At 45.0% G+C, this 24,150-nt stretch overlaps 1 protein-coding gene and 1 non-coding gene across 3 annotated transcripts in view; both read right to left on the bottom strand.

The window, feature by feature from the left end:
- Positions 1–24,150, bottom strand: part of stub1 (STIP1 homology and U-Box containing protein 1) — a 42,131-nt gene that overhangs the window by 16,175 nt on the left and 1,806 nt on the right. Inside the window, exons 2-3 of one of the 2 annotated variants that reach the window (XM_038819259.1) lie at positions 14,796–14,846; positions 1,593–1,791 (exon numbers count right to left, since the gene is read on the bottom strand). In XM_038819259.1, the coding sequence (XP_038675187.1) occupies positions 1,593–1,791; positions 14,796–14,846 (250 nt within the window). The remainder of the gene's footprint in view (positions 1–1,592; positions 1,792–14,795; positions 14,847–24,150) is intronic. The other variant, XM_038819258.1, reaches the window with a different exon arrangement.
- On the bottom strand, positions 5,880–5,986 carry LOC119979148. Its single transcript, XR_005463654.1, has one exon. It is a non-coding gene; the product is annotated as a U6 spliceosomal RNA (small nuclear RNA).

Raw genomic sequence — 24,150 nt, 5'->3', positions numbered from 1 at the left:
TTGAAAACTGACAGCAGCCTGTTAAAGATTGCAGTACACGCCTATTTAAAATCTCAGGAATACAATCACAACAGCGTCAATTCAGAGGTTTTTTTAAAATTAGAACCCCATGGTCTCTCAAATTTAATCCCTGCAAAATAGTTACGAAGTTTCTCTGTTTTACATTCGCCACTTATGCGCCCAAATCGCAGTGAAATGTCTAAATAAGAAAAGTCCGTGCATGTTTACACACGCAAAATATGTGCATCTAAGTACTTAAAAACAAACGTATTTAGTAGAAACCTTTATCAGTCCGACAATAATGTGACTCCATATGTCAAAACCAGATTAAAGCACCAGGGTCTTGACATAAATAGGACTTTGGCAGCTTGTATATGGCACCCAACTGTCAGTGATAAGGGATTTGCAAAGACAATAAATTTAACCCTTAGACTCCTTGCACTACTTAGCCTGGTCACCAAATTTAAGGCTTCAGTTCACACGCAAAGGCTGGATAAAACCCGGTTACACTGAGAATAACGTGTCTGAAGTAACTTCATTATAACGTTGTCAAAGTACACTTCTGTTTTGTTATATTTTTCTCTAGTTGTTTTCTCCAATTTTTGTTTTAAATGTTGCATAATTTATTACTTTTTTTAAATATGGACTTGGTTTCCTTGCCTCATTCCAGCTTCCTTCCCAGACCCAGTTGGAAAAATCCTGGCTATTCCTTCAGCATCAATATTTGACTTGGTCACATCGCTGAGTGACATGGTGTGGGAGCCACCATAAGTGCAGAAGGGCCTGATGAGATAACTTGTCGGTGGCCTTGAGGAGCTACCCAATGAATTCTGTCCTTTCCCACCCTCATCCACCAATCTGATGGGATAAACGTCATCTGCTAGCGCCGTTCACAGACATCCGGCGACAGCTACTATAGAAAGTGATGTACTTGGATTGTGAGGACGAGCAAAATTGGCAAGACAGAACACAAGGAGCTCTGCACCGAATCTGCCCTGTACTACAGAAGCTCTTGGAAATGCTGGATATTACTGTGAAAAAGTGAGCAAGCACTTGATTCCACATTGCTGATATCCATACACTTATTGAACACAGCAAACTGACTGCACTTATCCAAAGCAGAACTGTATTTTGATCATCACACTTTGATCAAGGTCACAGTGGGAATATTTACAAAAAAGGTTAATGTATTTATAAAAGTCTTGATTGGGGCATGGAGGTCCAATTAATTTAAGTGAGTGCAGATATATTCTTACCCTTACAGACACCCGAATTCAAGGGAGCTACATGGTCGCCACTTCCCAAGCTCATTGCTCAACAGCACTTAAATTGATTAGAAAGTTTCCTTAAAAAGTTTAATGCAATTAAATTATTGTTGGGTCAATAATCAAGGACACACGTTCATGTCAAATGACCAGCTCTATGCAGTGGTACAATCTGCATACATAATCACTGACATGCTGAGTTCCAAGTCGCTAGCAGCTCTTATCTGTAGACCTACAGAGATAAGATTGCTCGTCATTCCTATTGACGTATTTCAGTAAACACTTGCATGCGGATCGGCTAGGAAGAGGAAAAGCAGGACCCCTGACCTCGTTGCAGATTGCCAATAGCTTCGTCGTAATTCTCCATTTCCAGTTGGCACTGTCCCAGGAAGAAGTGGGCTTTAACAGACTGGCTGTCCAACTCCAGGGCATGTTTACAGTCTGCCACCGCCTTATCAAACTGCTGCATTTTCACATAACACAGGGCACGGTTTGTGTAGTACACGGCCACAGATGGGTTACGGTTCTGAAAAACAAAAGCCAAAGAGATGGAAGTAAATACCATGAGGGTGAAGAGGTAAAGTGGAAAGTTACAGTTCTAATTAGCAAACTAAACAGTGCTAACAAAAGGAAATCAGTGTTTTGCTCAGAACAATATTATTAGAAGACGGCGAATTCCCTTGAAATCTTAATCAGGAAGAACTGCAAGTCTTTTGATACTTCCCTGTTTGTTAACTGCGAAAATTGATTTTTCTGTAACCTCTTGTTTCTCATTCTGCCTTTTAAGGCAACAGCAACAGTATAAATTATGTTCTTTGTTTTTAATCAAAGCACAGGAAAACGTTGGAAGTTTCCAATGACTGACAGAGTAGTGTCTTACAACATTGAGTGGAGCCTCTCCAAACCAGCTGCATTGGGTCCCACCTCCGTACACTTCCGCTGGATTTTTGCTTTGGGAAAAGAGAAAATATGGAAAAGGGATGGAAAAAGAAACCTTTTCTCTTTCTCCTGGGCTGAAGATATTGCTTCCCAGGGTGGCTTTTGAGTGAAAGCCTTCATTTCCATCCAGAATTTTCTGTCAAGAACGCATCATCTTACCTATTTCAAAGGACCCAATGATCTTTGGACTGGGACAAAATCCTGAGATACGTCCAACGATAATGTCTCTTCGCTGCATTGCAAATTTGGTAAAGACAACCTCACAAAGTGCCCAACTGCTGCAAGATGTGTGAGAAAAGTCACGGCATCAGGAAATCGGGTACCAGGTTGTATCCGAGACTGAAGTCTACAAACGGCCGGGCAGTAGACACGGTGCAACCTGGACTGACTCAGCAGCCCGGGCAGCATCTGAGACAGACCTGAAACATTAAACTCTGCTTCTCTCCACAGATGCTGCCTGACCAGCTGAGTATTTCCAGCATTTTCTGTTTGTACTTCAGATTTTCAGCAGCTGGCGTGTTTGCCTTTTGAATGGTACAGTCTGGAATGCCTGAAAATAAAAGCTGAACATGTGGTTTGGGATAGGGGGAGGCCACTCGGCCCATTCGAGCTGAACATGCGGTTTGGGATAGGGGGAGGCCACTCGGCCCATTCGAGCTGAACATGCGGTTTGGGATAGGGGGAGGCCACTCGGCCCATTAGAGCTTGTTCCGCCATTCAACAAGATCATGGCTGATCTGACTGCAGCCTCCTGCCAACTCTTAATAATCGCAAGTAACTACACCAGATCCATTCTCGTATCGCTCTCTATATTGGACATAACCAATGTAATTGTTTCTCCGGCACCCAAATGTGTATGTACCTCCCCAGTTCCCCACCAACCCCACAAACAGGTGCCTACTTATGTGTAAAAATAACATTGCTAATTGTACAGAGTTGCTGTTGTTGAGCTAGTGCATAATAACACACCAGTTTTTAAAAAGTTTTCTTCTCTTCTATGTATATAAATGTTATTCTATGCACACAACTGTAAATATACTTTGTTCAAAAACCCAATAAAAAACATTTATTAAAAAAAACTCTTAATAATCTTTCATCGCCTTGTTTATCAAAAATCTATCTAGCTCCACCTTGAAAACATTCAAAGAGTCTGCTTCCACTGCCTTTTCATAGAATCATAGAATTTACAGTGCAGAAGGAGGCCATTTGGCCCACTGAGTCGGCACCGGCCCTTGGAAAGAGCACCCCACTTAAGCCTCCACCCTATCCCCGTAACCCCACCTATCCTTTTTGGACACTAATTAATTGGCAATTAAGCATGGCCAATCCACCTAACCTGCACATCTTTAGATTATGGGAGGAAACTGGAGCACCCGGAGAAAACCCAGACACGGGGAAGAAGTGTAAATTCCAGGCAGTCACTCGAGGCTGGAGCTGTGAGGCAGCAGTGCTAACCACTGTGTTGAGGAAGGGACTTACAAAGATCCCATTCCAGAAACTCTCAGTGAAAAAATTCTTCTCATCGCTGTCTTAAATGGGTGACCCTTAATCGTTATACAGTGACCCCAGCTCTAGATTCTTTCATAAGAGGAAACATCCTCGGGATCTTGTATGCTTCAAACAAGTCGCCTCTCACTCTTCTAAACCCTAGCGGATACAAGTCTAACCGTTCCAATCTTTCCTCAGAAAACAGCCTGCCCATTCCAGTTTATTAATTTAGTAAATCTTCTCTGACCTGCTTCTCAAGCATTTACATCCTTTCTTAAATAAGGAGCACAATACTGTACACAATACTCCAGATGTGGTCTCAAGTCTCCCATACAACTGAAGCACAACCTCCCCACTTTTGTATTCAATTCCCCTCGCAATAAGCAAGAACATTCTATTAGCTTTCCTAATTACTTGCTCTGTCTGCATAAAAATCTTTTGCGTTTTATGCACGAGGTCTCAGAGCTCTGCAATCTCTCACCATTTAGATATGCTTTTTTATTCTTCGTGCCAAAATGGACAATTTCACATTACCCACATTATAGCCCATTGCCCAGATCTTTGCCAACTCGATCAACCTATCTATGCCTCCGTGTAGCCTCATGTCCTCTTCACAATTTACTTTCCGACCTACTTTTATATCATCAGCAAATTTAGCAACCGTACCATCTGTCCCATCATCATCGTGAACACAGTCCAGTCCATTACACGAACACGCCTCCCATCCATTGACTCGGTCTACACTGGATAAAAGCAAATTACTGCTAGAATCTGAAACCTAAGAGAAAATGCTGGAAAATCTCAGCAGGTCCGGCAGCATCTGTAGGGAGAGAAAAGAGCGAACGTTTCGAGTCCAGTGATCCAAGCCGGGAATCGAGCCCGGGATCCTGGAGCTGTGAAGCAACTGTGCTAACCACTGTGCTACCGTCTTTCACGTATGGAACAATCTGTCTGGACTGTACGCAGAATAATACTTTTCATTGTACCTTGGTATACGTGACAATAAATCAAATCAATCAATCCAAGTTGTAAGAAGTTGCGACCCCAGCACTGATTTCGCTGGCACAACACTCGTTACACCCTAACAACAACATAAAAGACTCAGTCATGGCTACCCTGTTTTCTGTAGCTAACCAATCTTCTTTCCATGCCAATATGCTACCCCCTACCCATGAGCTTTTTTCTCAGGAATAATCTTTGATGCGGCACCTTATCTGCTGAAACACTAATAAACAGAGGTGTTTTCTACCGACTTGTCACCCAATCTTACATGCTGAAAAGGAAAATATGTATGCACTCACTGGTACCGCTCAGTAAACCCTTCTCAATTATTCTGTAGACCTTCCTGTCGCTTGCCATTTGAACTCACTGCCCTGCTCTCACATGTCCGTCCTTGGCCTGCTGCAATGTCCCAGTGAAGCCCAATGCAAACTGAAGGAACAGCACCTCATCGTCCCATTAGGCACGATACAGCCTTCCAGACTTAACATTGAATTCAACTTCAGACTGTGAACTCTCTCCTCCACCCTAGCCCCATTTTTATTTCTATCAATTATTTTTCATTCCTCCCATCAATCTGTTTTTCCCTCACCTTGTTTCCCTTCCTTCCATACCACTTCACTAGGCCATCTGCTCCCTGTTCCAAGTTGTCTTTTGATACACTGCTTACCTCTGTTCCGCCATTAACACATTCTGATCTCTTAATGTGCCACAATCAGCATCCTTCTTAGTTGTCATCACCTCCAGTTACATTTCCTTTATCTTTCTGTCCATGACATCTTTGTCAATCTCCACCTCATCACTGGCCCCCTATCCAGCCCCACTGCTTCACAACCCCCCCCCCCCCCCCCCCCCCCCCCCACTACAGTATAAATCTCGTCCCTTTTCCAGCTTTGACAAAAAGTCATCCAGACTGGAAAGGTTAGCTCTATTCTCTCGCCACAGATGCTGCCAGATCTTCTGTAATTGTCCCGCATTTTCTGTTTTTGTTTTAGATTCGAGCATCCGCAGGAATTTGCTTTTATTTTGTATTAATGCTGTAGAACTGGTCGACATGTACAGATTGGACCAGACAGATATCAAAAACTTGAATTGAATCCCACAGACCATTATTCCAATTTATGCCATCAAGGGGACAATTCTCCACTTGTTTTTCCCATTTTAGTAGACCTGTAGATATCGGACACCAAGTATATGGAACGCTTCACAAATTTGCGTGTCATCCTTGCGCAGGGGCCATGCTAATCTTCTCTGTATCGTTCCAATTTTAGTATATGCGCTGCCGAAGCGAGCACTCGGAGAGCAAATATAACAGCAATTCTAATATTGAGGAAAGGAACAAGACAAAAGAAAGGAAATTGTACACCTGCTCCACCACCATCAACAACTGGCATTTAAGGGCAGTACGGTGGCCTAGTGGTTAGCACAACCGCCTCACGGCGCTGAGGTCCCGGCTCTGGGTCACTGTCCGTGTGGAGTTTGCACATTCTCCCCGTGTCTGCGTGGGTTTCGCCCCCACAACCCAAAAATGTGCAGAGTAGGTGGATTGGCCACACTAAATTGCCCCTTAATTGGAAAAAATAATTGGGTAATCTAAATTTAAAAAATAAAAAACAACTGGCATTTAAATCATGACTTTAAAATCACGAATGACCTTCCAAGTGACTGGGACAAAGTGAAATATCGCTCCTTGCCCCCCCCCTGGCCTAGCTACAGGCTTCAACATGACAACTCCACCCTCCTCCAACACCTCCCCACTGTTATCCAACTGGGTGAGACTGCATCCATTCCTTTATCTATCCAGTTGTAACCTGAGAATCGTCTGTAATTATTTCAGTACTCTTCCTGCTCCTGCTATATCATCTCTGGTGACCCCCAAAGATCTATACTTGGCTCCTTCTATTTGTCATCTGTTGATTACTCCTTGGCGACATTATCCGAAAACGGTGTGCCCACTTGCACACCGATAATACCCAGCTCTACTTCCTCTTGACCACTCTACTATCCCCATGCTCACCTGACATCTAGTCGTGTGATTCCATCACAAATCAGTCCTTAGCACTGATTCCATCCCACTCCCTGGCAGACTCAACAGTAATATTCAATAGAGAACTGTATAAATCGCTGGAAAAAATACAAGATTATTGGGAAGGTATGGGAATAACTGGATAGCATTAGGATATCAGCCCAGATCCCAGTTTTTTTTAGGATGCCGGCAATTTGCAGTTTGTAAAACTGTGAGGAATGGATACTTAACCCCAGAAGTGATGACTCCAATAGATATCTTTTATATTAAAACAAAATTTAATTATACACAGAATTTACCACATTATCAAAGAAATAACTTTACAGTTACCAGTCTTAAATAAAAGGAAAAACTTTAACTCACTATCTACACTTGCCACTATATATGTTCCAACCAAGCAACTCAATACAGTTCAAATGCCACTCATAAATAAAGCTAGCAATAAGGGTTCCTTGCTGTTCTTTATGCAGACTTTTGGAGACCCTTGAAAAAAATGAAAATCGCTTATTGTCACGAGTAGGCTTCAATGAAGTTACTGTGAAAAGCCCCTAGTCGCCACATTCCGGCGCCTGTCCGGGGAGGCTGGTACGGGAGGAACAACCGGAAAATCCTCCTTTCTTTTCACATTAAAAGCCCATGGCAAACTGCCAAAAACGGCAGACAGACCTGGCTCCTCCAATGACCTGCTTAGCTAGAACTAAACACCACTCCCTCACAAATTATCTACACCCCAGGGAATCTCCTTTCTATAAACAATATTCCATTAGCCATCTTTATGTAAACAATTAAATGGTTAGAATCACGGTGGCACCACAGTGGCACGGTGGTTAGCACTGCTGCTTCACAGTTCCAGGGACCCGGATTCAATTCCGGCATCGGGTGGCTGCGTGGAGTTTGTACTTTCTCCCCGTGTCTGCGTGGGCTTCCTCCGGGTGCTCCGGTTTCTTCCCACAGTCCAAAGATGTGCAAATTAGGTGGATTGGCCATACTAAATTGGCCCTTAGTGTCCAAAAGGTTAGGTGAGTTATGGGGATAGGATGGCGGCGTGGGCTTAAGTAAGGTGCTCTTTGCAAGGACAGGTGGACTCGATGGGCCGAATGGCCTCCTTCTGCACAGTAAATTCTATGAATGATTCCCTCACTTTAACGTCACCTGAATTACAACTTTAGCAGACACAGAGTTTGTATGTATTTTCAACTAGAGTTTCCAATAACATTACTACCCCAAATATAAAATATAATATACAACAATTTCTTACATTCATCACAATAGGTGTATCAAACAGCCCCGACAAACACTTTGGTGTTGTATCAGTCTATGATTCCAGGCATTAAAACATCTATTGGGGGTCAGTCGGATTTTACAACATCAATCATCATAAAGCCAAACTAAAATCAGTATGGCCTGGATAGAAAAAGCATACATTGTGCTTACATTATTATAGGGTATTCATAGCTAACCATGCTCACTCATCGTGTGAATCCATATCAGAATTCCCCCAGATTTTTATTTAAAATAAGTTCAAGTGACAGTGCCCATGTCACCATTACGTCATCTTTCCTCCTAACCTCCAATATAGTGATAACTTCCTGTTTAGCAGACTAATCATAAATTAAAGACAAAGTTATTATTATGTTTTCCCACTGATGCAGCTACTTTAAATATATAAAACTTTGCACATTTAAAAGTTATATTTAAAATAATGTTTGTGCCAAATTTCATGCTGATGTGGAAAGGAAAGAGATGGAATTTTTTTTAATAAACATTTTATTGAGGCATTTTTGGTATAGTAACAACAAAATAAACAATATACATGAAACCATAAACATAGCGTAAAAGCCATTTACCTCTCATACAGGTCCCACCCTTATTACCCCCCTACACTAATCTAAACTACTCCCCCCCAAAAACCCGGTCTGCTGACGATTAATTTTCCGCAAAGAAGTCAACGAACGGTTGCCACCTCCAGGCGAACCCTAACAGTGACCCTCTCAGGGACGAATTTGATTTTCTGCAAACAGAGAAAGCTAGCCATGTCCGATAGCCAGGTCTCTGACTTTGGGGGCTTTGAGTCCCTCCAAGCTAATAGTATCCGTCTCTGGGCTACCAGGGAAGCAAAGGCCAGAACGTCTGCCTCTTTCTTCTCCTGGATTCCCGGGTCTTCTGACACCCCGAAAATCGCCACCTCTGGACACAGTGCAACCCTTTTTTTTAACACTGTGGACATGACATCTGCAAACCCCTGCCAGAATCCCCCAAGCTTCGGACATGCCCAGAACATGTGGACATGGTTCACTGGTCCTCCCACACATTTTGCGCACCTGTCTTCCACCCCAAAGAACCTGCTCATTCGGGCCACTGTCGGGTGAGCCCGGTGAATGACCTTAAATTGTATCAGGCTGAGCCTGGCACATGTTGCGGACGAGTTGACTCTAGTCAACGTGTCCGCCCATAGACCATCCTCTATCTCACCCCCCAGCTCCTCCTCCCACTTGCACTTCAGCTCCTCGGTCTGCGTCTCCTCCGACTCCGTAAGCTCCTTATAAATGTCCAAGACACTCCCTTCTCCTACCCACTCTCTGGAAAGAGATGGAATTTTATCCAGTAAAATCTCAGCTCAAGTAGTTATGATGTGGTGATTATAAAGTATTTATATATTTAGTCATGGAAGGCACTAGGAATGTTCTTATCTTTAAATCAATGCTTCTTCTTAAATAGGGAGAACATGACAACCAAACTCAAACCAATGTTAACCATTAAAGACAGCAATATTTCTACAGTACACAGGATACAGACACCACCAGTCTCACTGAAATAGTAAACACCAGAAAACGTTATGCAGAAACCCAGACTAGGGTGAAGTCCATTCTGGTATGGCATTAAATGACCTTTGTGAGATTATTAATCATTCGCTAAATGTAATTAATTAAATACAAAATCGCCATCAGCAAGGTTATTCATATACTGACACATTTTCAAGGATACATGATTAAACAGAACCACGCTTCTTTGAAATCTTATAGATCTATCAGCAAGGACAGATTGCAGCATTGTTTCAAAATGTTGGTCACATTACCTTCAAAAAGGCTAATTGATGTTTTAGAGAAAATTCTTAAAAGAGATTGATTCCAATATACAAATGATTATAATAATGTGGCAGAATGTTTTAGAGAAATTTATTAAAAGAGATATTTTAGAGAAAATTATTAAAAGAGAAAGTTGTAGGGCGGCACGGTGGCGCAGTGGTGAGCACTGCTGCCTCACGGCACTGAGGTCCCAGGTTCGATCCCAGCCCCGGATTACTGTCCATGTGGAGTTTGCACATTCTCCGTGTCTGCGTGGGTCTCACCCCCACAACCCAAAGATGTGCAGGGTAGGTGGATTGGCCATGCTAAATTGCCCTTAATTGGAAAGAAAAATGTACTTTAAATTTATTTTGAAAAAAGAGAAAGTTGATTCCAATGTGCAAATGATTGTAACAACGTGGCAGAATGTATTCGGTGGAAGAGTGAGAGGATGCGATCTAGGTATTTAAAACGGGATGCTGTGAATATAATCTAGTTATTTACCTTAAACTGCACTCATAGGGCTAGAGTATGTGACGGTGAAAATAACCTGCTCCAAAACAAAAATAAGGCGTATATATCGGAGCTTCCGCTTATCATTAGACACAAGGTTTCACTAATAAAACTCCTTAAAACAGAGCGAGATAAGAGCTTGTCAACGAAATGGACTGTTGTGTTATGAGGATAATGCAGAGCAGAATTATTAAAAACTCAATGCAACCTCAAGTGTTAATCCTGGGATCACAGGAATGCCATCTCATCAAATAGTCATTAGTCACCAGTCAACATGCCAACCACATGTCAAACTGCTCAAGTAAGGTTTGGCCTAGAGCTCCGAAATCAAATCTGATCTCTCGAACCAGGTGTAAATCTGTAGCTGACAATTCCTCTATTTTCAGACCAGCTCTACTTTTTTGGGTCAATGTTTCAATGACAAGTTACAAATAAAAACCAGTTATGCGGGAAAATTTGACCCCGGCCACAGTGCCACAATAATGGGGTATTAATTATCCATATAGAAAATCACTGGATGCCAGCATTCACCTAAACCAAATGCCAGAAATGTGTCAACATTTTGGGGTTACCAGTAAGAATACGGAAGTATTATATCTGGATGCAGGAGGAGGTTAATACAGAGTACATTTAGTTGGAGTAGAAATCGCAGAAGAGGACCACAGTGATCGCCAGAGGATGGAGTGTCAGCTTAAGTAAGTACTGTAATCTGGGAGTGTGCAACACAGCCCAAATCAGACACTTCCCATTCATAATCAGCCCAGAATCCTTCCTTTCAACCCTTCCCACCAGGAATAACAGTTGATCTGCAGGTGGGCTTGTGGCAGTGAAATAAAATTATCAGCAGTGTTGCCAGCTTAGCCATCACTGGATGAACATGCAGCTCTCATTCACAAGACTCTGACTTTCTTACTTCACTTATACTTTGCACCCCCCCTCAGGAATCTCCAATACTGCAAGTCTCTACTGAGGGAAGAAACCATTGTACCCAAGGTGGCAGCCATTCATTTCATTCTTTAAGGAGTTAGTCATTGCCAGCTGTTATGGGCTTTAGGTTAGTTTTTGTTTTAAAATTAATTAGGTGTTGTGTACGTTGTTGTTTTGTTTTTTCTTGTCTATTGCTTTTATCGGTTTGATTGTTTCGATTAATGTGAAAAATGTTCAATACACATCTACACAGGATTTGCAGCACAGGAACGGGTCTGTTGGCCAAACAAGCCTATGTTCCACACAAACTTACAAGCCTACTTCCCTCAAGTGTTACCTAGCCTCCCCTCAAATGCACCTCTTCCACTTTCTAACCACTCGAGTAAACCAACTTTCTCCTGAATTTCTCATCAGGTTCGTACGGCTATTTCATATTTCTGACACTTATTATTGGACACCCGCAAGTGAAAACACCTTCTTTGTGTCTGGCCCATGAAATCTCTTCCTTATTTTAAGGGCCTCTATTATAGGGCCTCTATTATTACAGCCTTCTCTTTTCAGGGGTAGAGAGCTCAAATCTGTTCAGTCTTCCCCGATTATTATAATCTCTCAATTCCTGCAACAACCTCTTTCGCACATCTTTCCTGCACTTTTTACAGCATCTGATGCTCTTTTTGCAACTGCCCTTTTTGTGTAGATTTGCCTGCAATAGCTGTAGTGCCTGCAGACAATTCTGCAGATAAAAATGTAAAATGTTCCACTTGTGAGCATTATGTAAAGATATATACAAGTTAAATATATCTTGGGGTGAGTAGAGAACATGGTCAGCAAGAGTTGGAAAAGAGCTGTGAAAAATGTGCGGTTTTTTTAATGTCAATTTCAAAATGGACCTGTTTAAAAATCAGGCTAGTTAATAAAGCTCTTTAAAATAATGTCTCCAAAAATAATTGAAGCCAGTAATTCTCTGTAAAAAGTAGCAAGAGTTTATGTTAAGAAAAATCACACCCAGAGGTTTTGAAAAATCTGCAGCACCAAATAAGAAACGCTCCCGGCAAAAAGGTATTTAAACACAGACGGAATAAAAGTTGCCGTGAGCAAGAAGTGGAATAAACCTGAAAAAGTAAAAGATCTTTGCAGTTAAGGTTAAGAAACAAAAAAATCAAGGGTAGCACAAGGTCCGGTAAATGAGGTTGTGTAAAATAAGCGAAGACGTTCAATGAAAGTACCGTCATTAAGTTCCCATTATTAACATTCTACTGGAATCAGCACTGATCAAAAATCTGAACCAGTCACGTAAATGCCATGGTTGCTGGAGACTGCATATTTTGTAGCAAGTGGCTCACCTCCTTATTCTCCAAAGCCTCCACCACTTTAGGAACACAGGAACGGTGGCACGTCACTTAGCCCCTCGAGCCTGTTCTGCTACTCAAGTGGGACCATGGCTGTGACCTAACTCCATGTACTCACTCGCTTCATACCAACGACATTAAAGGACAAAGCAGTCTGCTCGATTGACACCCAATGGATCATAGAATTTACAGTGCAGATGGCCATTTTGCCTCATCAAGTCTGCATCGGCCCTTAAAGCACCCTACTTAAGCCCACACCTTCACCCTATCCCCGTAACCCAGAAACCTCACCTAACCTGTTTTTGGACACTAAAGGGAATTTAGCATGGCCAATCCACCTAACCTGCACGTCTTTTGGACTGTGAGAGGAAACCTATGCAGATATGGGGAGACTCCACACAGACAGTGACCCAATCCAGGAATCAAACCTGGGACCCTGGAGCTGTGAAGCAACTGTGCTAACCACTGTGCTACCATGCTGCCCATATTGTGGGATTCCCCCACATTAAATGCTGCAGGACATCGGCTCGATATAATTATTTTCTCAACATATTATTAGGTGCTAGAAATACACTTTACACCTTTTTTCAGCAAATTTGTAGACGGTGTTCATTAAATAGAGAATCTGTCAACTAATTACTGAACATTGTAGTACTGGAATATCGATAATAGACACTTTGGAGTAATGTTTTTTAAAAAAGAGCATTATCTATTGCAATGAGATATTCGCATTGGTCCAGTTTGTGGCAGTAGCAGGTGGTTATGCTGAATCATGTCAAACAAGCAGACTAACTGCTGTACAAAGCACATCTGGCTTTTACTCAAAGGACACAACTGCTTACCTCGGGTAATTACCCAATAAGTAAGAGCAGCTTCTGTTGAGTACAGTAATATCTGATATATTCACATGCATGACGTAATCTACATTTGATTCATCTGCCTGCCTCTGTCTAGTACTGTCATTGTTATACTGCTTGTAAAAAGGGGTGGGTTACCATCCTAAAATCTATTTCAAACCAGAAAGATCAGAAATTATTTTAAACCCTGGAAGGCTTTAGAAATTTAAATGGCGGGGAAAGTAGACTGACATCTTGGCCAAAGCGCTTTCTCTTTCTATATTGGGAAATAATACTCTTTCCTGATGCAATGTTGCGTTTAGGAGGGCATTCCCCATGCATCGCAGTGCAGCTGCAGTGCAAATGACAAGAGGAAGGGCTGTGATGTTAAAACAATCAGGATCTCTCCAAACCACATCCGTGGCTGGACTGCCTATGTATTCGACGTCAGGGGAGCAACCTTGCAAGATGAGAGACGGTGCTTGGAGGTCCCCATACCAAACACAAAAATTGTCAACTGAAAGTAAAACAAACTAAAGGTGTTTGAAATATCCTCCCTTTTGATTTCCCTTCCCCTTGGAGAGGAGGCCATTCAACCTCTCAAACCTTGTCTGCCATTCAGTCAGATAGTGGTTGATCTGGATCTTAACTCCATCTATCCACCGTGGTTCTGTAACCCTCAATACCCTTGCCTAATAAAATTAAGATAATGAATGTCATCAGGCACATTTAGTTCACCAAAATGGGCTAAAGAACGGAGAGAAAAATCTTCTTGCCAGAGTTGGTATGGGCCAAACGAGGTACATTCTGATATTGTATGAGGTTCCTAATTTCCAAACGATACAGGCTGTAATTATCTTGCAGCCCAGCACTGGCATTTGATATCAGTGCTGTTGGGTGATGCAGGTACTACCCGTGAGAAGAATCACCAAGGAGACTACACAGCAAGTGGCCCTGATATGGATTAGTTCCAACAGGTTGTGCAAAATTCTGCTAACAATCTGTAATCAATAGTGTACTATTGGCCAAGTGGGGATTGTGTAAACATTATGACCGCATTCAGTTCCATCCTGTGCCACTGCCGATCTTCACACCCCCAGTGTGTGTGTGTGTGTGTGTGTGTGTGTGTGTGTGTGTGTGTGAGAGTGAGTGTGTGTGAGTGTGAGTGAGTGAGTGAGAGAGAGTGAGAGACTCCTCTCCCTGGCCCTCCTGAAGATTGTGCACACTGGATAAAAACATCACAGCTAGGATAAACAGTAAGCACACAGAGCCAAAACCTTGCTGTATATTTTCATACAATACATATACTGCGTTTCCGGCTGTGACTTTCTACTCTAAATACAAGAGAATAATAGTAATATTTTATCAGTGCTAGCATGCAGCCTTACCGATCTCCACCAGCAACAGGGGCACTCTCTCCGCTTCAGTTCCTTCCTGACCTGCCGATTTTAAAAAATATTTATATTTATAGTGCCAGGGAGATATAACCTTAGACTGACTCCATGCCAAATCATTCAATGCACACAGTTTGAGAGCACTGATGAGACGGCCTAGGGAAGACCACCTAACCTGGATTATACAAATAAGATGCCACTGAACAACAATGTAGTGGCCCACAAGCGCTCCAAAAGTTGACATCCTTATGTTATCTATTTAGATCCCGATCATACAGTCTAGGATCACACCAGAGCAGAATTACCAAGACATCTAACAATGTTAGCATTCATGTCAAGAGGGCTAGAATACAAGAGCAGAGGTGTACTGTTGAGGCTGTAAAAGGCTCTGTTAGAGCCCATTTGGAGTATTGTGAGCAGTTTTGGACCCCGTATCTAAGGAAGGATGTGCTGACCTTTGGAGAGGGTCCAGAGGAGGTTCACAAGAATGATCCCCGGAACGAAGGACTTGTCATACGAGGTGCGGCTGAGGACTGAGGGTCTGTACTTGATGGAGTTTAGAAGGATTTCATTGAAACTTACAGAACACAGAGGGGCCTAGGTACAGTGGATGTGGAGAGGATGTTTCCACTAGTAGGAGAAACTAGGACCAGAGAGCACAGCCTCAGACTCCTTTAAAACAGAGATGGGGAGGAATTTCTTCAGAAAGAAAAAATGAAAATCGCTTATTGTCACGAGTAGGCTTCAATGAAGTTACTGTGAAAAGCCCCTAGTCGCCACATTCCGGCGCCTGTCCGGGGAGGCTGGTACGGGAATCGAACCGTGCTGCTGGCCTGCTTGGTCTGCTTTAAAAGCCAGCGATTTAGCCTGGTGAGCTAAACCAGGCCCTTAAAATGAAATGAAAATTGCTTATTGTCATGGTTAGGCTTCAATTAAGTTACTGTGAAAAGCCCCTAGTCGCCACATTCCGGCGCCTGTTCGGGGTGGCTGGTACGGGAATCGAACCGTGCTGCTGGCCTGCTTGAAAAGCCAGCGATTTAGCCAGCAGCACGGTTCGATTCAGAGAGGGTGGTGAATCTGTGGAACTCTTTGCCGCAGAAGGCTGTGGAGGCCAAATCACTGAGTGTCTTTAAGACAGAGATAGGGAGGTTCTTGATTAATAAGGGGCAGGAGTTATGGGGAGAAGGCAGGAGAATGGGGATGAGAAAAATATCAGTCATGATTGAATGGCGGAGAAGACTAGTTGGGCCGAGTGGCCTAATTCTGCTCCCATGTCTTATGGTCTTACCTTATCAAAACAGATCACATTTCTGTTCCTCCCCTGCCAAAGGGATTCTGAGGTGTTCACACAGTATTTGCTGCCAGGTTTTGGCAACAAATTGAGTTAGACTTAAACACGCAGTCCAACTAAAATAGGTGGTGGAAACAGCTTTCTAAAAACATTTGTTAAAATGTAGAATTGAGAGAATTTGGGCTGCCACTTTCACTGTGGGACAAGATTATGTTTGGAGACAAAGGGACATAATAAGACGGAGTGGTTAGAACGACGGCAGATGATGATCAATGTGAAGAACTGTGAAGACATTCACTTTGGATTTGAGCAAGACAAATCAGAATCAAGACACTGTCCAGCATTAGATGTGATTCTGCAATCGGACAACACTTACTAAACAATCCTGATTGTGCTAAGAATTACACTGTGGCTCACTTACACATGCTAGAAGCTGCATATATATTCACACAATGCCCTGTCCTTTATAGGCAGAAGGAACATGTCCACACTTGCACTTTTTTTCAACTAAGCAAAGGCTTGGGAACAGTCATTCCATGGCTCATTTCCCCCAGGGCAATGCCTTGACAAATCAGAGTCGACCTGCAAGGTTTGGATTTGAACAAAGCTGCGCAGCTAGCTGTTCCATGCTACATTCTCCATGGCAACACCTCCACCAATCAGAGCCCACTTGCTAACCTATTCAGCACTCTTTTGTCATGCAGTATAAATGGTTGTTCTCCTTTTCTGCTGGTTATTTCTTGCAAGGCGTCCTGATGAGTGCAAGGTGAAAAACTTTGGCAACCTGTCTCTTTATTACAGCAATACTCAAGTTCTGTACTATTAAACAACTCTCTGACAATTTTGTTAATGGTGAGACTTGGAGTCGGGGAGACCAAAGCAATTTGATTTTCCATGTACACAAATCAGCAATAAATTCCACATGCAGGTACAAAGAGCAATCAGAAAGGATACTGGAATGTGGAGAATTACCTCAAAGGGGTGGGAAAACAAAGGATGCTCCATCAGTACAGAGCTATCCGCATTCAGGTTTGGGCACGGAATTTCAGGGGAGCTAGATTTGCCCTGGAAACATTACAACGCAGGTTCAACAGAATGAGACCACAGGCAATATCGTGGAGTAGGTTGCATAAATCTGGCTTGTATTCATTTTAACAGACGAATTTGGGACAGGAGTCGGAGCCAATTCTGAAGCTCTATAAGACATTAGTTCAGCCATAGCTTGAGCACTCTGCCTGGGTAATGGACAACTCATTACACTATCAAGGGTACAGAGGAGGTTTATGAGGATGTTGCCAGGACTGGGATTTGGGGCTATGCGGAAAGATTGGATAGGATGGGGTTGTTCTCCTTGGAACGGAAGAGGCTGAGGGGAGATTTGATTGAGGTGTACAAAATTGTGAGGGGCCTGGATAGTGTGGATGGGAAGGGCCTGTTTACTTTAGCTGAGAGGTCAGTGATCTCAGTGAGGAGAGATGATGTAATATTCTTTCACCCAGTCTGGAACTCACTGCCGAGAAGGGCAGTAGAGACAGAGCCCCTCAGCTCAGTTAAAAGGTGTCTGGATCTGCACCTGAAGTGCCACAACCTTCAGAGCTACGGAACAAATGCTGGAAAATGGGATCAGGCAGGGTGGCTGGTTTTCAGACGGCACAGATACAATGGGCCGAGTGGTTTCTATCTATGCCAAAAACTTTCTATGATTCTAGCTTGGGCGACTCGGCCCCTCGATCGAGCCTGTACCACCATTCAAAACGATCATGACTGATCTGACTATGGCCTCAGCTCTATTGCCCTGTCTGCCCCTGTCGACGGTTGAGGGTCAAGAGATTGAATGTCCTCTTCCTGTTCTAAAGCAGATGGCAACAAAAGCTTCATTCTCACCTAATCCTATGCCACAAATTGCCAAGGGGCAGTAAAATGTAGAAATGTATTACAATCCAGAGGGAAAGAGGAACATTTGAAAAACATAGACGGGACCGGAAGGTCCTCTTACGAGACTGGAATAACCCCCCGGCGAGACTGGAAGACCCCGTCCCAGCGGGACTGGGAGACCCCCCCCCCCCCCCCCCCGGCGGGACTGGAAGACCCCCCCCCCCGGCGGGACTGGAAGACCCCCCCCGGCGGGACTGGAAGACCCCCCCCCCCGGCGGGACTGGAAGACTCCCCCCGGCCGGACTGGGAGATCCCCCGGCCGAGACTGGGAGATCCCCCGGCCGAGACTGGGAGATCCCCCGGCCGAGACTGGGAGATCCCCCGGCCGAGACTGGGAGATCCCCCGGCCGAGACTGGGAGATCCCCCGGCCGAGACTGGGAGATCCCCCGGCCGAGACTGGGAGATCCCCCGGCCGAGACTGGGAGATCCCCCGGCCGAGACTGGGAGATCCCCCGGCCGAGACTGGGAGATCCCCCGGCCGAGACTGGGAGATCCCCCGGCCGAGACTGGGAGATCCCCCGGCCGAGACTGGGAGATCCCCCGGCCGAGACTGGGAGATCCCCCGGCCGAGACTGGGAGATCCCCCGGCCGAGACTGGGAGATCCCCCGGCCGAGACTGGGAGATCCCCGGCCGAGACTGGGAGATCCCCCGGCCGAGACTGGGAGATCCCCCGGCCGAGACTGGGAGATCCCCCGGCCGAGACTGGGAGATCCCCCGGCCGAGACTGGGAGATCCCCCGGCCGAGACTGGGAGATCCCCCGGCCGAGACTGGGAGATCCCCCGGCCGAGACTGGGAGATCCCCCGGCCGAGACTGGGAGATCCCCCGGCCGAGACTGGGAGATCCCCCGGCCGAGACTGGGAGATCCCCGGCCGAGACTGGGAGATCCCCCGGCCGAGACTGGGAGATCCCCCGGCCGAGACTGGGAGATCCCCCGGCCGAGACTGGGAGATCCCCCGGCCGAGACTGGGAGATCCCCCGGCCGAGACTGGGAGATCCCCCGGCCGAGACTGGGAGATCCCCCGGCCGAGACTGGGAGATCCCCCGGCCGAGACTGGGAGATCCCCCGGCCGAGACTGGGAGATCCCCCGGCCGAGACTGGGAGATCCCCCGGCCGAGACTGGGAGATCCCCCGGCCGAGACTGGGAGATCCCCCGGCCGAGACTGGGAGATCCCCCGGCCGAGACTGGGAGATCCCCCGGCCAGACTGAGAGATCCCCCGGCCAGACTGGGAGATCCCCCGGCCAGACTGGGAGATCCCCCGGCCAGACGGGGAGATCCCCCGGCCAGACTGGGAGATCCCCCGGCCAGACTGGGAGATCCCCCGGCCAGACTGGGAGATCCCCCGGCCAGACGGGGAGATCCCCCGGCCAGACTGGGAGATCCCCCGGCCAGACTGGGAGATCCCCCCGGCCAGACTGGGAGATCCCCCCGGCCAGACTGGGAGACCCTGTCGGTGGGAAAGGCGGAAAACTTTGGCCAAACATTTTTGGAGGGACGAGGGTGTAAAGTAAATATATATATTTTTAAAGCTGCTCAAATAATGCATGTTGAAGCATAGTAATATTGCAATGCTGTGGGGAAAGCAGGGCCAGAAAGATGACCAACATTTTAATTAAAGGGTCAAGACATTACAAGAGGTCTTCAAACTTATACTGCCAGCGTTGAAGAACGAGGATTCTATCTGTTCTAATAATGAAAAGAAATGAATAATGAGCTTGCATCCAGAAATAAAGAGGCAAGATTTTCAACAACAAATGCGGCGTACTTTGTTCTGGGTAGAATGACCATGTACTCTTTGTTAAAAAAATGCAACTGTGCACAATTGGCATTGATAACCTAAAAGACTTGTCAAAAATCTCAATGCACTGAGCCTTTTAAACGTATAGCTTTAAGGCTGCACAGTCTTTTGGCATTCTGTCAAGTACTGATTCAGCTGATTTAACAATCACTGTAACAAAGGCACAGATTCTGAGTTCCATGTGGAAATGATGCAAAATGAATCATTCCTCTTTTACATTATTGTCACACACACACACACACACACACAGTCCTGTCTGCCCCCCTCTCCCCCCCCCCCCCCCCCCAAAAGCCTTAGCTCCTTTGCCCAAAAACCTATGTGACTCAGAATTGAATGTAGTTAATGATTCAGCCTCCACTGTTCTCTGGGGTTGAGGATTCCAAACATTAAGAACACTCCGAGAGAAGAAATTCCTCATCTTCCTCTTGAATGGGAGACACCTGGGGTTGGATTCTCCAGTACCCCTGCTGTGTGGTTCTCAGCAGTACGCCATTCGCTGGTGGCGGGATTCTCTCTTCCAGTTGCTTGTCAATGGAATATCCCATTGTAACCACCCCAGGCTGCCGGGAAACACGCACTGGCGACGTGAGAGGAGAATCCCAACAGCCAGAGAATTCCGACCCTGATTCTTAAACTGTGCTAGATTCCCCCAGGAGGGGAAAAATCTTCTCAGCATCGACCCTGACAAGGCCCCCCAGGATATTAGTTTCAGTAAGATCGTCTCTCATTTTTCTCACAACCATTGTATATTGGTCCAAACTGCTTAATCTTTCCTCATAAGACAACCCTTTCATCCCAGGAATCAACCAAGTGAACCTTCTCTGAACTGCTTCCAACCACAAGACCAAATCCATGAACAGTGCTTAACTGTGGTCTAACCAACTGTTGCAGCAAGACATTTTATACTCCGCCCTTTTGCAATAACGTCCAACATTTTATTTGCCTTAATTACTTGTTGTACCTACATGCTAACTTTCCAGTTAAATAACATTCTCTTTTTCTATTCTTCTCACCAAAGTGGGTAACCTCACATTTTTCCACATTATACTCCATCTGCCAATTTTTAACCCACTCAAGTTAATCTACCTACATCTGGTATAAAAGACAGACAGACAATGCACACAGTAAGCGAGCACTTTTCCAGGAGACTCATCCGGAGTGAGACTCATCCAGAGTGGGGGATTGAAACTTGGTAATTTGGTGCAGTGAGGTAATTCGGTGCAGAGTGTGAGCAGGTGCTTTTTAACCCTGGTAAGTGACTGGTAAGTAGTCTCTCTTTTTCTTTTCATTGTCTAATTTATTTATTTTTATTTTGAAATTCTAGTTGTTTAAGTTTACCAAGGGTTTAAGACATGGCAGGAGATCCCAGACCCGTGTCATGCTCCTCGTGTGCGATGTGGGAGCTCAGGGACACGTCCACTGTCCCTGGCTCCTTCACGTGCAAGAAGTGTGTTCAGTTGCAGCTCTTGTTAGACCGCTTGACGGCTCTGGAGCTGCGGATGGACTCACTTTGGAGCTCTGCGATGCTGAGGAGGTCGTGGATAGCACGTTTAGCGAGTTGGTCACACCGCAGGTGAAGGTTACTGAGGGAGATAGAAAATGGGTGACCAAAAGAAAGAGCAAGTGTAGGAAGGCAGTGCAGGTGTCCCCTGCGGTCATCTCCCTGCAAAACAGATATACCGCTTTGGATACTGTTGAGGGAGATGGCTCACCAGGGGAAGGCAGCAGCAGCCAGGTTCATGGCACCATGGCTGGCTCTGCTGCACAGCAGGGCAGGAAGAAAAATGGCAGGGCTATAGTGATAGGGGACTCGATCGTAAGGGGAATAGACAGGCGGTTCTGTGGACGCAATCGAGACTCCAGGATGGTATGTTGCCTCCCTGGTGCAAGGGTCAAGGATGTCTCGGAGCGTCTGCAGGACATTCGGGGGGGGGGGGGGGGGGGGGGGGGGGGGGGGGGGGGGGGGGGGGGTGAACAGCCAGCTGTCGTGGTGCACATAGGCACCAACGATATAGGTAAAAAACGGGATGAGGTCCTACAAGCGGAATTCAGGGAGTTAGGAGTTAAACTAAAAGTAGGACCTCAAAGGTAGTAATCTCAGGATTGCTACCAGTGCCACGAGCTAGTCAGAGTAGGAATGTCAGGATAGATAGGATGAATGCGTGGCTCGAGAGATGGTGCAAGAGGGAGGGATTCAAATTCCTGGGGCATTGGGACCGGTTCTGGGAGAGGTGGGGACCAGTACAAACTGGACGGTCTGCACTTGGGCAGGACTGGAACCGATGTCCTAGGTGTTTTCTAGAGCTGTTGGGGAGGGTTTAAACTAATGTGGCAGGGGGATGGGAACCGATGCAAGAAGTTGGAAGGTAGTAAAACAGGGACAGAAACAAAAGGAAGTAAGGGGAAAAGTGCAAGGCAGAGAAGACATAGTCAGAAATCCATAAGGGCGACAGTACAAGGTACAGTGACTGAGGGGAGCACAGTGATTAGGCCCAGTAATAACAAAAGGAATAAAACTGGAGATGTTAAGAGTCAAAACAGAGGTAAAAAAACCAACATAAGTGTACTTACCTGAATGCTCGTAGTATTCGGAATAACGTAAATGAGTTGATGGCACAAATCATCGTAAATGACTATGATTTAGTGGCCATTACTGAAACATGGTTAAAGGATGGTCACGACTGGGAGTTAAATATCCGAGGGTTTCAAACTATTCGGAAGGACAGAGTGGATGGTAAGGGAGGTGGTGTTGCTCTGTTATTTAAGGATGACATCCGAGCAATAGTAAGGGATGACATCGGTGCTATGGAGGATAAGGTTGAATCCATTTGGGTGGAAATCAGGAATAGTAAGGCGAAAAAGTCACTGATAGGAGTAGTCTATCGGCCACCAAATAGTAACGATATGGTGGGGGCAGGCAATAAACAAAGAAATAACTGATGCATGTAGAAATGGTACAGCAGTTATCATGGGGATTTTAATCTACATGTCGATTGGTTTAACCAGGTCGGTCAAGGCAACCTAGAGGAGGAGTTTATAGAATGTATCCGCGATAGTTTCCTAGAACAGTATGTAATGGAACCTACGAGGGAACAAGCGGTCCTAGATCTTGTCCTGTGTAATGAGACAGGATTGATTCATGATCTCATAGTTAGGGATCCTCTCGGAAGGAGCGATCACAATATGGTGGAATTTAAAATACAGATGGAGGGTGAGAAAGTAAAATCAAATACTAGTGTTTTGTGTTTTAACAAAGGAGATTACAAGGGGAATGAGAGAAGAACTAGCTAAGGTAGACTGGGAGCTAAGACTTTATGGTGGAACAGTTGAGGAACAGTGGAGAACCTTCCAAGCAATTTTCACAGTGCTCAGCAAAGGTTTATACCAATAAAAAGGAAGGACGGAAGAAAGAGGGAAAATCGACCGTGGATATCTAAGGAAATAAGGGAGAGTATCAAATTGAAGGAAAAAGCATATGAAGTGGCAAAGATTGCTGGGAGATTAGAGGACTGGGAAATCTTTAGGGGGCAACAGAAAGCTACTAAAAAAGCTATAAAGAAGAGTAAGATAGAGTATGAGAGTAAACTTGCTCAGAATATAAAAACAGACGGTAAAAGTTTTTACAAATATATAAGACAAAAAAGAGTGGCTAAGGTAAATATTGGTCCTTTAGAGGATGAGAAGGGAGTTTTAATAATGGGAAATGACTGAGGAACTGAACAGGTTTTTTGGGTCGGTCTTCACAGTGGAAGACACAAATAACATGCCAGCGACTGATAGAAATGAGGCTATGACAGGCGAGGACCTTGAAAGGATTGTTATCACTAAGGAGGGAGTGATGGGCAAGCTAATGGGGCTAAAGGTAGACAAGTCTCCTGGCCCTGATGGAATGCATCCCAGAGTGCTAAAAGAGATGGCTAGGGAAATTGCAGATGCACTAGTGATAATTTACCGAAATTCACTAGACTCTGGGGTGGTCCCGGTGGATTGGAAATTAGCAAACGTGACGCCACTGTTTAAAAAAGGAGGTAGGCAGAAAGCAGGAAATTATAGGCCAGTGAGCTTAACTTCGGTAATAGGGAAGATGCTGGAATCTATCATCAAGGAAGAAATTGCGAGGCATCTAGATAGAAATTGTCCCATTGGGCAGACGGAGCATGGGTTTGTTAAAGGCAGGTCATGCCTAACTAATTCAGTGGAATTTTTTGAGGACATTACCAGTGCAGTAGATAACGGGGAGCCGATGGATGTGGTATATCTGGATTTCCAGAAAGCCTTTGACAAGGTGCCACACAAAAGGTTGCTGCATAAGATAAAGATG

Source organism: Scyliorhinus canicula, chromosome 15 (assembly GCF_902713615.1).
Source record: "Scyliorhinus canicula chromosome 15, sScyCan1.1, whole genome shotgun sequence".
In the NCBI taxonomy this organism is placed as follows: Eukaryota; Metazoa; Chordata; class Chondrichthyes; order Carcharhiniformes; family Scyliorhinidae; genus Scyliorhinus; species Scyliorhinus canicula.
The sequence above is the reverse complement of the archived record's forward strand: the minus strand, read 5'-3'. Positions and strand labels throughout refer to the sequence as shown.